The sequence below is a fragment of the Perca fluviatilis genome, chromosome 4, assembly GCF_010015445.1.
Source record: "Perca fluviatilis chromosome 4, GENO_Pfluv_1.0, whole genome shotgun sequence".
In the NCBI taxonomy this organism is placed as follows: Eukaryota; Metazoa; Chordata; class Actinopteri; order Perciformes; family Percidae; genus Perca; species Perca fluviatilis.
The window spans coordinates 30502953-30517098 of NC_053115.1; the positions used below are offsets into that span (position 1 = coordinate 30502953).

The 14146-nt window shown below is 41.7% G+C and overlaps 1 protein-coding gene across 1 annotated transcript; it reads left to right on the top strand.

Annotated features, from left to right (window-relative positions):
• The first annotated feature begins 1741 nt into the window (after nt 1-1741).
• Nucleotides 1742-10536, top strand: abraa (actin binding Rho activating protein a). Its single transcript, XM_039799187.1, has 2 exons — nt 1742-2870; nt 8570-10536. The coding sequence occupies exons 1-2, from the start codon at nt 2229-2231 to the stop codon at nt 9005-9007; spliced, it is 1080 nt and encodes a 359-aa protein (XP_039655121.1). The 5' UTR covers nt 1742-2228; the 3' UTR covers nt 9008-10536.
• The last annotated feature ends 3610 nt before the right edge of the window (nt 10537-14146 follow it).

Consider the following 14146-nt stretch of genomic DNA (forward strand, 5'->3'; position numbering starts at 1 on the left):
AGATAGTCTAGCTAGCTGTCTGGATTTACCCTGCAGAGATCTGAGGAGCAGTTAACCAGAGTCCTCATAAATCCACCGGAGTTTAGAATTCGAAAACAAAGAAAGCGGAAGGTAACGGACATCCGGGCAAAAAGGACATCCGGCGGAATTTCCGGGGGCAACGGGGCAATCACGGAAGTGGAAGGTTGTATATATAGACTAGCTATGTATCAACTAATTTGGCGATGGCTTGAATTTAACAGACTTTCATTTATATAAAATAGTTGCGCACTATAGCTTTAAATTAGCCAGTTACTTTGAGAAACCCTGGGAGATAAGACAATAATCCCTTTATTAGGAGGGCGATAGCTTTTATTTTATTTTATTTTCAGGGTACAAATTATTTGACATTTTGCACATACATATGTTATTTGAAAGTTACCGGAAAATGCATCTAATACTGTTTCAATATTTGATAAATAGCTGTTACGGTATGGGCGAAATGCTTGGCATGACATGGAAATAAAAACTCAAACTCAGACTAACTGTAACCACATAGATGGCGTATAACAGACCATAACTCTAATTAAACACTATACAGTCAAACAAGCAACATAAATAATTAAAAAACAATAACAACCATCATAAAAAACATCAGATGAGGGCTGACAACAAGTGAGTAAGTTACATTTGAAGTCATTATGGAGTCACTTCTGTTAAAGTCCTAGCCAGAGCCAGAGCCAGAGCCAGAGCCAGAGTCATAAGCCAAATTTCGCACTCACATATTCACAATTACACACAGAGACAGAAAAGGTTCCAGCTACACATGAACAGACATGCAGACAAACTCAGACACATACTCCAGATGCATATGTCACCCACAGTTTAGGAATTCACACACACACATAGTGTGTAAGTGATCGAAGCATAATTTGTTGAGCCATAAAGGAAAGTTGAGTATTCAAATGAAAACATTCCTATATACACACAATGAACACATCCACACACGCACGCGGGTCCCCCATGTAGTGGTGGAAAGTAACTAAGTACATTTACTCAAGTACTGTACTTAAGTACAAATGTGAGGTACTTGTACTTTACTTAAGTCTTTTCTTTTCATGCCACTTTCTTCTTCTGCTTTGCTACATTTCAGAGAGAAATATTGTACTTTTTACTCCACTACATTAATCTGACAGCATTAGTTACTAGTTACTTTACAAATTAAGATTTTTACACACAAAACACTGTAGTTTATAAAATATGATGCTTTATTATAAATTAAACTACCCAACAATATAACAACCTACAAGTTCAGCTGAAATGATTAGCTCTCTATACTTACATACTTTTACTTATGTAACATTTTCAATGCAGGACATTTATAGTATTTTATTTTATTATTTTACAGTATTAGTATTTTTACTTAAGTAAAGGATCTGAATACATCTTCCACCACTGCCCCATGTATAACAGGCTGACTCAGAGAGGAGGCCTGTTTGTGTTTCAGCATATTTGTGTGTGAGGACAGAAACCACACAGTCGCTATAAAACACTGGGCACCTGTTCCCTGGATCCCATTGGGAGAAATTCCACTCCTCGGTCACTGTGTGTGTGTGTGTGTGTGTGTGTGTGTGTGTGTGTGTGTGTGTGTTGGGGTATGTGTCAGTAAAGAATGTTGACACTGGATTTTCCTGTCTCAAGAGGACACCGTGCAACATCACTTCCTTCATGACCCTTCCCTATTTAAAGCCCGGTGTGGAGCCAGAGGGGCCTCAGCAGGGGATTAAGGCCAAAGCCATTGCACTCTTCACAACAGCAACTCACCCACTGACCGACTGACAGCTCCCGATCTTGCTGTGAAGATCCACACCGGCTATAAAGGTTGAGGCAAACGGATTTCTGTCCATGATCATCCAGCAAGTTTATCTTTGCAAGTGAGGTGTTTCTAAAAATTGAGTTGGAATTTTGGAACCAACAGAAGCTGACTATTTGCTCAGACAAAAGTAGTTTTTTTTCTTCTATTGACTCAACTAGAATTTTTACCAAAACACAACCAGAGCCTTTTTTTGAGAAATTCAAAGAGTTTCCAGGACTGGAAACCAAAGACACACGCTAACTCCAGTAATTGCCACAACACATCCTGCAAGGTTTTGTATGAATTGTCCAACAGCATAGTAGATTTCTACAGCATTCGAAGAAAAAAAAAAAAAAAACTTTCTGGAAAACGTCCCTTCTGGTATCCTGTGACAATGAGTAGTGGTGGGACCACCACAGTTTCACCACAGGAGCCTCAGGCTTTCAAACGGGCAGTACGGAAGATAAAATGCGCCGCTATGGTGGCTAACCTGGCCAAGAGCTGGCAGGGCTGGGCCAGTGAACACTCCGACAAGCAGGACGCCATCCCGAGTGGCTGGATGCCTTCATCTGTTGAAGAGGTAGACAAAAAAGTACGTAACCATGACGTCAAACTTACCGTCACCCCGCGTGTATTCACGGCTGATGACGCCAACGCCAGTGGGAGTAAGATTCGGACCGGTTCAGTGACCAAGTCTGTGCAGCCAAAACGCAGCGAGTGCAGCAGCAGCGATTTGGTCAACGCCATCCGAGGCAGGATGGAGTCGGGTCCCGAGGAGTGCAAGCCGTTCCTGGGCAATGAGTCACCGACGCGCCGGCGCCAGATGAGGGCGCTACAGGGCGCAGGAGGAGGAGCGGGTGGAGTCATCCAAGACAGGAAGCTTTTGCTCCAGCAGGAGAAGAAGCTGGGGTCAAGGAGCAGCAGTGTTGACACAGAGGACAGCGGGCTGGGAGAGGAGGCCGGGCTCAGCGACAACAGCGAAGCAAAAAATGAACACGGTGACATCCAGCCCAAGAAACAGACCAACAGGCCCAAGGTAGAGTGGTTAGTCACAAGGATAATAAATGGATGGGAAAAAGTTTAAGTTTAATAACCCAAAAAGTGACGCTTGGTCAGGTGCCTTTGGTGTTTGTTACTGATGCAAAAAAAAAACTTTGGCGTCATATTTAGACGAGCTTGGTCGGGACTCTTGGCGTCACTTTTTGACGCTCTGGGTCAGGACGTACGTTTAACTGGCATGCGGCAGAAGAACGGGACATTTAGGTTTAGGAAAAGATGGTGGGTGGGGTTACAGAATGTACATTTCAGTGACACGCGGGACAAGAACGGGACAACCCCGGTCTCCTGGGTGAAAGTCCTGTGTTGGTTGACCCATCCGCCACCCCAACTTGCCTCCTTACGCAGATTTTCGGTATTCCATACTCCTCGCTACCGTTGTCGCTCTTAATAATACTTCACCTTACAGCGCCGCGGTCGAGCTGCTGCTCTGCCCGGTGTGTTCCATACAGACGCTAAGGGGAGATTTTCCTTGTAAATTTAGCTGCTCGGCGTAAACAAACCCAACACAAAATGGTTATGTAACATTGCCAAACAATCAATATTCCTATATTAACAATGGCTCCAATAACTGTGTATAATGTGGAAGGTGCCACTTGCAGTGATCAACCCACAGAGAATTATAACCTAACTTCTCAGCTATACAGAGCTTTTTAGCCTCTTTTCATCCTATTGGTATGTTTCAGTCTCTGTGCTCTAATCAGCCCAGTTCTCAGCAATGGGATACAGCTGTTTTCAGCAAAAACCTCTGATAAAACAAATGTGCCTGCCAAGTACCAAATTACCAACTGGTGAACATAGTGGAGACTTTAGCCACTCCAAATGGATGATAATATAGTTCCATGGCTGCTAGATTTGTAAAATAGGCAATTGTTGGTAAACACCTTCACAACGTTACAAGGTGATAATATGTCAATCTTGCTTTAAATTACCTTCAAATGAATAGAGTATAGGGCTGTCCTCGATTAAAGAAATTCTTTGTCGACTAACACTTGTACAATGGCGTCGACTAAATACTTAGTTGATTTAATTCGACTAAGACCAAAACAACAGATTAGTTGACTCACTAACTAAGAGGGTGCAGCCCTAAAAAGGAGATGGTATGGGGAACTTGGAAACATCAAATTACATTTGTGAATATGAGACAAGCTATCAATATGACCAGAAAACTCATATGTGACATTTATTTGTTGGGTGGTGGTGGTGGGTTAAGAGTCAGTGTCACCGAGGGCCTGGGGTCTTGTTAATGAGGCTGACTGCAGAGGTGTGTCGTTTCTCCATTACATGGCACCTGCTCGACTCGACTCTACTCGCCTTTTTTGCTTTTCCATTTTGAAAAAAAGTTCCTGGTACCTGCTAACAGGTACTTTTTTTAGTATCACCTCCGTCGAGGTTCCAAGCGAGCTGAGGCGATACCAAAAGTTGACGTGAAAACCTGCAGACTACCGACTGGTCGGAGAGAATCGTCACTAATCACTGCGTCATCATTGCTAGCCACAGACGGGGGTGTCCTGAACAAACCCGCCATTTTTAAATAGTTTAGCCAGAGGTGGTTTTTTTTGCTGCCTCCAGCTTCTTTTGAAACTAAATTTGTCTTATGGCTGTGGCCAGGGCCGGCCCAAGACTTTTGGGGGCCCTAAGCAGGATTTGGTTTGGGGACTCTCCACATTGTAAGGTTTTGCCACTGCACTTGGCACTAAACCAACTTGTGTATTGTAAATATTAGTTACTCATAATGTGCAAATAAGCATTTAAAGACTAATGTGAGACCAATTAGCAGCAACACTTTATCTTTAAATCTTATCTTATCTTTAATAAGCTCAATTGTGAGAAATTTCAAGCGCTCTTGGGGGTCCTCTGGTAGCCACGGGGCCCTAAGCAGCCGCTTAGTTCGCTTATGCGTCGGGCTAGCTCTGGCTGTGGCAAACAGCCGCATGCCGAGAATCAAAAACAACACACCTTCGACGTTCTGTGTGTGTGTGTGTCGCGTTAGGTCACGGCAGTTTCCTGCGACGTCGCTATGATGATCAGCCTCGTTCGTCTCACGCATGAGGCGGTACTGAATCTGCAATGGAAAATGGAGGACGGGGCACCGCGGCCGAGTCGAGCCGAGCCGAGCAGAGGTGGTACTAGCAGTGGGTAAGCGCCAATAGAGGTTGTGAGAGAATCATTTCACTGTTGTTAATGGCAGGGTTATATTAGAGTTAGATTAGAGTTGTATTATTGCCTTTTAATAATAATGAATTATACGCACACACTTATGAGTTTCTCCAGCCTGCTTTCTCTAAAACTACAATAATGGTTTCTCCTGTCCCTAAATCAAACACACAGTGGAAGATAAATACCCTAAATTACTGCAAAAATGTTCCCACACAAGTCACACAGCGTGAACAAACCGGTTTAAGCAGAGGTCCCTTTGATGTCACCTGAAGAAATCTAACTCCTTCATGGACAGCAAACAGCATAACAGTTGCATAACTCCAATACAAAAATATCTCCCATAAAAGGCAAAGGAGCCAGCAGGAGGCCCCTTTGACTTGTTTAAGGAGTCACTATGCAGAGAGGCAGGCCAACTCATGAAAACACACGCTGGACCGCAGCGCAATGGAATATATGTAAATGAATATAGTCATGCTCTGCAACATGTTTTCCAAACTGACCTTCAGGTGGAACTGCCAGGGAGGGGTAGGGGCATGGACGAGAGAGGCAGTAACATGAGAGGCAGACACTGGGACAAGAATACTTTAGAGAAAAATAAGAAAGCCTCAGAGTGTAAAGACATTCTATGTCTTTCATTTTATTCATCTATATTGTAATGCAAATTCCATCTGACTTTAACGGGTTTGATGAATGTTAAATAATAACATGTGAACAAAGAGAGAGGTCGGCTTAACGGTAGAGCAGATTTCTTGGCCGGAAGTCGTTAAGATATGTTGGCAAGCAAACAAACAACAGCTCTAGTTTGGTCTCCACCATCTTCTTGGTTACACGTTACAAAAATATCCAGGAGTGAACCAAAACAGTAAAGGTGCACAACATGAGCAAAAAGACAGTAAAAGGCTCTGAATCGGCTGTGTGGTCACCTCTCACATTTACACATTTTGACATTTTTATGAAAATATTGTTTTGACAGCTTTGAGTATAAGTATACTATACTGTACCGTAATGTAAAATACTCTACTACTATTACAAGTCCTGCCTTCAAAATGTAACAAAAGTAAAAATGGAGAATTATTTAAACATTTGAATAAATATCAATAAATAATTCTCCAATTTAACATTAGCGAATGCACAGAAGTATCAGCCACAATGTGCACTTCAGTATTTTTATTCATTGATTTCAAACGATTTAAAAAAATAAATGAATAAAAGAACAACAAAAAAAATAAATAATGGCAAATCATTTTAACATAACACACACTAGACCCAAAAGGGATAGGAAAAAGCCTAGGAATGTCAAGTCCTACCCCTAGTAATTACCAAAGACAATTGCACAATCCAATAAGATAAACTAAACAGAATAAAAAAAATACCAAAATACTACTCTTGCACACACATGCACACACTCAAACGCTACAGCTCGACTAGCAGTGGTTTGTCTGATTAAGAGAACTGGAGGCACTTTAAGGTTTTTTTCATACTCTATCAAGCTATTAAGAAAAAAGAAAAGAACAAAAAAAACAGCCACTATTGAAATCAGCGAGATCTCCTTCCTCACTTCAGTACCTTTCAAAATTATGTCTTTTGTACATTTTTTAAAATTGCATTTTACAGTATTTATACTTTGTTTAAACGGTTCTTCAAGACCATTCTAAAAAACCACCCCACAAATCGAAATACACATCATTTTGAGATTGATCCGAGCATGTTGTTGTTTCTAATTTAAGTTATAACCGCCATCTCTATACGTGAACAGTCGTTGTGTGTTTCCTAGTCTCACATTACCAGACCTTCCTCTACAGTCCTGCAGAGGAGGGTCTGGCTAGTCCACACAGCATTGTGGGATGGGTGAAAAATGTGTTCTGGTTTATTGGCATTTCGTTAAACCAACCGTCTTGGAGCAACGGCGCCTCTGCAAAATAGCCTCGGGAAGGAACTTGTTTTGGTGGAACATGTGTACGTTCAAAGGTTGTTTTGGTCGTGCAACAGAAAACTCAGATTGGACAGATAGTCTAGCTAACTGTCTGGATTTACCCTGCAGAGATCTGAGGAACAGTTAACCATAGTCCTCAGAAATCCACCAGAGTTTAAAATGGCGGAATTTCCGTTGGCAATGGAGCTATCCCGGAATGTCGTGGATATAGACTATATGTTTCCAGACTGCAGTTATTTTTTTTTGCTTTATAAATTATTTGTGCAGTCTTAAAATTATACCAGATCATTAAACAAACCAATCAATCTTCATCAAGTTATTGAATGAACATTTTAATCTGAAAAGTAACTTGTCGTTATAGTTGTCGGATACATGGAGTGGAATACAAAGTACGACATTGCCTCTGAAATGTACTAAAGTAGATGCCTCAGTTTATTATTTGAGTACAGTACTTTGCCACCACTGGTCACATGACTAGCCACACAATTTGATTGACAGCTGATCGTTGGAAACGCCACAGTTACAAATGCCAAGAACCAAAGATGGAGGCTAAATAGAGAAAAGAAAAAGAGTGATCAGAAGCATTAAAGGTTCACAGAGTCTTGTAAAAGGTCCCACCGTGACAAGTCTTCACCTTTTAGAAAGCAAATACCAAAGAGATATGGTGACACTGATCTGAAGGCCTGGCAAGCTGAGGAAAATACCGATGGAGGAGAGAGAGGAGGGGGGATAGGGAGGAGGAAGAGAGGGGTGGAGAGAGGGGGATGGGGGAGGTTGGGCAACGGCCACTGAAACGATTGGCACCTCACAGTGACCAGTACCCGGTTCACGGTAACCTTTTCTCGGCTAAATTTAACTGTAAAGACCGCTTAACTTAACTGTCATTGGACCAGCCGATGACCACCGTAAATTCTGTAGGATATCATACGAACCCGTTGCACTGTGTATACCAACCCGTTCTCATTCCGAACTCGTAAAATAAGTACGTTTGGGCAGTGTCCTTCAGCGTCTGATGCGACGAAAAAGGCACCCTTCGGCGTATTTGTGTAACGTACTGGGGAGAGCCGCAGTTGGATGAGATTTAGCGAGTGGTATGTAATGGGAAATTGCCGCGTAAGGACGGTGGCTGGGGTGGCGGATGGGTAAAACACCGGACTTTCACTCAGGAGACTCCGGGTTCGCGCGCTCCGGCGTTTGTTGGTGTTTTGCTGTCTCCGCGGGTTTCCCGCGTTTTGAGGCGTCCTTTCCCCGTTGTTTTTCTCCTAAACCCAACCTCCGCGATTCCGTTCACCCGTCCCGACCAAGCGCGTCAAAAGGGACGAAAAAGGGACGGCAATAGTGGCGACCAAGCACGTTTACATGAGACGCTAAAGGAGACTTTTAACGTCAAATAAGAACGAGAAAGGCTCCTGACCGAACGTCCTTATTTTACGAGTTGGGTGTGAGAATGTGTTGTGTATACTGTAAAATTGTTATGTTAATGTGCCCCTGTAATGAAGAACCTTTTGCTTTGCTTGTTCATATGGAAATTCTCACATGCTCTTTTACAGTCTGATGTTAACCTAACAACCCTCTTTCATCTCCAGATTAAGATTTCCACTGCGAGTGACATCAAAAGCCGCTGGCAGCAGTGGTCTGAGCAGCACATGGAGGGCCAGAAGCTCAACCCCTTCAGCGAGGAGTTTGATTACGAGTATGCCATGGCCAATCGCCTCCGCAAGGGCGACTCCGGCTACGGACGACCCAAAGACGGCTCCAAGACAGCAGAGAGGGGCGACAGGGCCCAGAAACACATCCACAGGGAGATGGAGGAGCTGGTGTGGATTATCAGAGACATGGGGTTTAAGGATAAAGAGGGGAGGATCATCATTACCTTCGGCCGGCTCTTTGACCGCTACGTGAAGATCTCGGATAAGGTGGTGGGCATCTTGCTGCGCTGCCGCAAACACAAGATGCTGGACTTTGAAGGGGAGATGCTGTGGAAAGGACAGGACGATGATGTCATCATTACAGTGAGGGACTGAGGACAGATGTAATGTCTTATGAACATGAACAAAACACATGCAAACCCACCTGCACATCTCCCACATCAGCTCGTCAAGAGAAATAATGCTACCAATGCTAACCGAAATGCTACATCATACAAGAAAAAGGGAGGAATGTTTGCAAGAGACAGAAAAAAAACACAGTATGATTAAAGATATTACACACAATAAACATGGAAGTCAAAATCTGAAAGTTTAAATGTACATACATTATAAAAAAAAGAAAAAGTGTACACAGGTGGTGTACACAGGGAGGCCACAAAAAGACACACACACACGCACACGCACAACACACACACACACACACACACACACACACACACACACACACACACACACACACACACACACACACAGACTCCAGACTCATTAGTTCGTCTCAGATACCTGACAGGTCATCCGATGAAGGGAAGCTATCTTTAGCATGCTAACCATGCTCGTCTTGCTTTCTATGCTCCTACACGCTACCATCCACCACAATGCCTGCCATGCCAACACATTCTCACTCCCAGCGCGACAAATAAGTGACGCTTTATCACTTGCCTTTGGTGTTTTTTACCGGCGCAAAAAGTCTCTTTTAGCGCCTCAGTCAGACGCAGTGGGACTTTTGGAGTCATTTTTCTACGCACTTGGTCGGGACTCTTGCCGTCACTTTTTGACGCTCTGGGGTCGGGACCGATTTGGCGTCACTTTTCAACGTGCAGGGTAAAACCATTTAGTTAGGGTTAGGGAAACTAATTTGGGTGGAGTTAAGTTAAATTTACTGAACTGGACAGTTTTAGGAATACATCATGGTTGGGGTTACAAAATGTGTATGTATATGCCTGGTGTGGTCAACACAGACGCTAAAGGGTGATTCTTTTTGTCGGTACCTGACGCTCATAGCAAGTTGGGAGTGAGAATGGGTTGGTCATGCCAATGTGTGCTTATTGTGAAATTAAGATCGGAAGTAGAGAAGCTGTAATGTGCTGCTGTTGACAGAGTTTGCGCTCTTGGTTCAGACTACGAAGCCTTTGTGTTATTATATTATTACCTTCATAATAGGCGCAACTCAAGTGCTATGCTCATCTTTTTGCCATAAATCAAGCCTCTATTTTCTCAGGAGATCTTACCCAGTGGCAGACAGAAATGTGAAAGCGAGGCTTAATAGCGAACCAATCTAAACGCAGATGGGGTCGTTATTCTTTAGCCATTACATTGTGCAATGAACATTAACTTCATTATAAGTTAAAGCAAAAAACCTGTCTATTGCAACTTTAACTGTTATTTATGTTTAGAAAAAAAGTATTGTCTTTTGAGTGTATCGTGTGATGTTTTTGACATAAATGATTGTATATTGAAATGGGTTTTACCTAATTTCATAACTTGGTCTGGGTGAATACTTAATTCTGATTGGCTGCAGGGTGTCCATTTATAAAGTCATATAAGACACCTACTAAGGAGTTCGGATGAAACTGAAAGTTTACTGTTCCTAAATGAATGTGCTAAATTAAATGGAAATCTAAATATCTTTTTTCCAACAGTGTAGTCCTTCAATGCAACAGCGTCCTTCAATTAAACAGCGAAAGGGATGAGAGATGATCTCTCATCCCTTTCGCTGTTTAATTCTCTACTTCAGGCTCCAGCTGACAGTACACATGGTGGATCATTTGTTTGTGAAAGTCTTGATATTGATTTGGCTGGATAGCTAGCTAGTCTTGTTGTTAAACATACTGTCAGATTATATTTACTGATTGTCAACCGTTATTGACTTTAAATCTTGCTAGCATAGCGTTAGCTGGCTAACGTCTGGCTCGTAGCTCTCCGAGCCACCGGGCTTCTATGAGCCGAGTGGACTAGAAATATCTATCGTTGCCAAGTCGGATCTAAGGTCCGTCCTATTTACTGGAGCAGTTTGGATGCATAAGAACCTTATGGGATGGGAAGGATTGTTCCAGGTATTAGTCAAACCCTCAGGTGCTACCAAGGAAACAGACTTATTGTTTAAAAAAAACTTTAGATTTTGACTACAAAACGCATGAAAATATAAATTAATGGTCTTAAAAAAATGTCATTTGGCAAGTGACCATGGTATAATCGGGTTTATGCCCTTCGAGGTGTCCATTATCAGATAATTAATGGACAACAGGGAGGCCAGAAGAGGACGGTTACCTCTGCCACAATTGACACCTCGTCGGGCACTAACCCTAACTTAACATTTAGGACATTTACTATTGTCATTGTGTAAAATTAAACTTAGAGGTGTTCAAAATGTTGAACATTTTCTTCTTTCAAAGTGAAAGCCTGTGAGTCTTCTTACAGAAGAGTGGTGTATCATGCACAGATAGAGATTAGTGTACTGTATATAAACACACATGTCAACACCCATTTACTATTGAGACTGTGAAATGTTGTCATTTTTGCTGTGGTCAGAGTACACATGGAAGTCGATAAAGAGTGAAATTTTAATTCTGATATCCTGTTTTCCTTTATTAAACAGGTTAGTGTGGAATACTGAGCTACTAAGCAAATGTCAACAAGACATAAATAACATAATACATTCATCTTCAACTTCAGTGTCTGTTTATCGTTATGTATGCATCACCCACCAAGGAAAATTCCTTGTAAGTGTTACTTACAATAAATCCTTTTCTGATTCTGATTCTGGGTTATTTCATCAGCAAGTATTCAGATTATCTAAAGCCCAACACATAAGCAACCTTACAGTTGGAATGGGCTGTAACAACTAACAAAAGAATACTGTAACACATCCAAGTCATGTAACGTTATCTCCACACAAAATAAGTACAGATCAAAACATTCATATTTTCTTCAGGAACACTTACCTTCAACTGCGCGAAAAGATACGCCTGGTTGGTTTATCTGTCTTTGGGCGCAGGTCTTACATGAATACCAAAGTTTGATTTGACAGATTTTGGGCAAATCGTTCGTGAAATCTGAAAATCTTGAAAAAACTGTCAGTAGAAACGACTGGAAATTTCTACTTACAATAACGCAACAATATTCTATGAGACATTAAGAGTGTTTCTGTCATTTTCCTGGCAGGTGATGATGTTTTAAAACCTGCAATCTTAAGCCTCTCCCCTCTGCCTGCCAATTTCTCAACGCTAATTGGAAACTCACATTGATTTCTCCTAAACGTTGTCTCTGGAAACTGGAGGCTGGTTAGAGTCGAAAGAGGAGGTGAAAAGGATGACTTACAGTATATATATATATATATATATATATATATATATATATATATATATAATATAAATAATATATATATATATATATATATATATATATATATATATATATATATATATATATTGCCATATCAATAACTTTGAATTATTTATTTAAAGAATTTGCGGGAAAAGGTCAAGTGTTCGGAATAGCCTACAGTGAGTCCTCATAGCCCTACAAGCGTAAAGAAGAAGAAGTTTTGGCATACTTGGAAAGTATACTGACCATTGTCTGACAGCTTAATTAGTAACAACCAAGTCTAGACACATTAAAATAGTAGGTCCCCAGCTGTTTTCATAGTAGTTTAGCCATATATACTACCACAAAATACAGTAAGTAGTTTGTTTGGAACAGGACCAAGACGTTATGACCTGGTCTTGATTCAGTTGTTTGGTCTGCTAACAGCTTTCACACTGGCCCAAACGAATTGCAACTAAAGGGGCAAATGCAATGCAATAATTAGTTTGAACCGCATCAAACAGGTTAGCTGTGCTTGTGAAAGCACATTTAATTAAGACCAATAAGGCAGCCACAAGCCACATATCCCCCCCTCACAAACAACCCAATAAAATAAGTAAGAAGGGTTAAATGTAGTTGTGGTTTTAACGTGGTGGTTTTGGTGTTTCTTGGATGCTTCCCCAGTGTCCTTATGGGATACGGATGACACTGTTGCAATGAATTAAGGGCTATTCACTGTGAACAGTCTACAGGGTTGCACGCTTGCTAAAAATCCTTGGCGAAGTCTCCAGAAGTTCATGCCAGAGCCCTTAAGCACTTGCTGATACTGCAGTGAGACAGTCTTAAGCCCTTGTGGACTCCGCTGCTGTCAGTCCACACACTGTTAGCAAATCGCAGAGCTTTTTCATTTTTACCTCCTCACCTTCCACCATCACTACATCCCCCTCTACTACCGTGGTGTCCCTTGGAGGAGGCAGTGGAAGAAAAGGGGTGGAGCAGAGGAGTGGTGAGGGATTTTAGAGGCTATTTGGGACAGTTGGGACGGTCCAGATGTTTGCTATTAACAATGTGGCACGATCACAACTGCACAAATGTTATAACTACATTATCTTTCACCCATATGTCTTCATTTTTTCCGTCGTTTAAAGTGTTTAGTTTTTATTGAAATTACATTTACATTTTTTTTCCCCCAGAATGCATTGTGTGTATTCCTAAGGGTTCCATTTAACGATTCTTACTCATTTTTAAGACTCTTACCCCGTGTTTTAAAGATAAGGTCATTTTGCACCAGAATCAACTTCATGTTTGACACTATAGTGCCCGTATTATGAAAAAATCACTTTTTTCTGCGATTTGGCGTAATATTTTGTGTTTCTGGTGCTTCCACACGCATACAAACCTGGAAAAAAAAACCATCCATTGGGTTTTGAGTGAGATACAAGTTTCCGAATGTCTTCTGCCTTCAGTCTCCGGGTGAGCTGTTCAAAATCTGCAGGGCTTTCTACGTCAGCAGCCGAGACGAGGTGGCTAACCGCTAGCTTCTTGGTTGCGCTTTATAGCAATCAATTACCAGGCAGTTTTAACTATATAACTGTTACTGAGACTTCATATGCTAGAGTAAATTTCCCCTACAAATTACTAAGATACAAAATTGGAACCAAGAAAGAGGGAGTAGTAGAGGAAAAAAAAGACGTAAAAGAGGGGAGGCGGGAACTCTTTCCGGGGTGTCTGTGTTTTACTGAGGTGAAACATGCTGTTGTTTGGAATTGTAATTTCCCCCGTGGAGAAAAAAAATGATTTATGTCTCAATTTGCATTTGCACCATCTGAGGGCCTCCTGCTGGTTCATCCAATTTGAGTGTGTGAATTAGTCTTTGGGTCTTTGTGTATGCACGTCATGCTAGCACTTGCATGTGTGAGTGAGTGTGTGATG

What these genes read in the sequence shown, in the direction of transcription:
- abraa (XM_039799187.1), top strand. Translation starts at nt 2,229, where the DNA reads ATGAGTAGTGGTGGGACCACCACAGTTTCACCACAGGAGCCTCAGGCT. An exon ending in AACAGACCAACAGGCCCAAG is followed by an intron (nt 2,871 to 8,569) that starts GTAGAGTGGTTA and finishes TTTCATCTCCAG; the next exon opens with ATTAAGATTTCCACTGCGAG.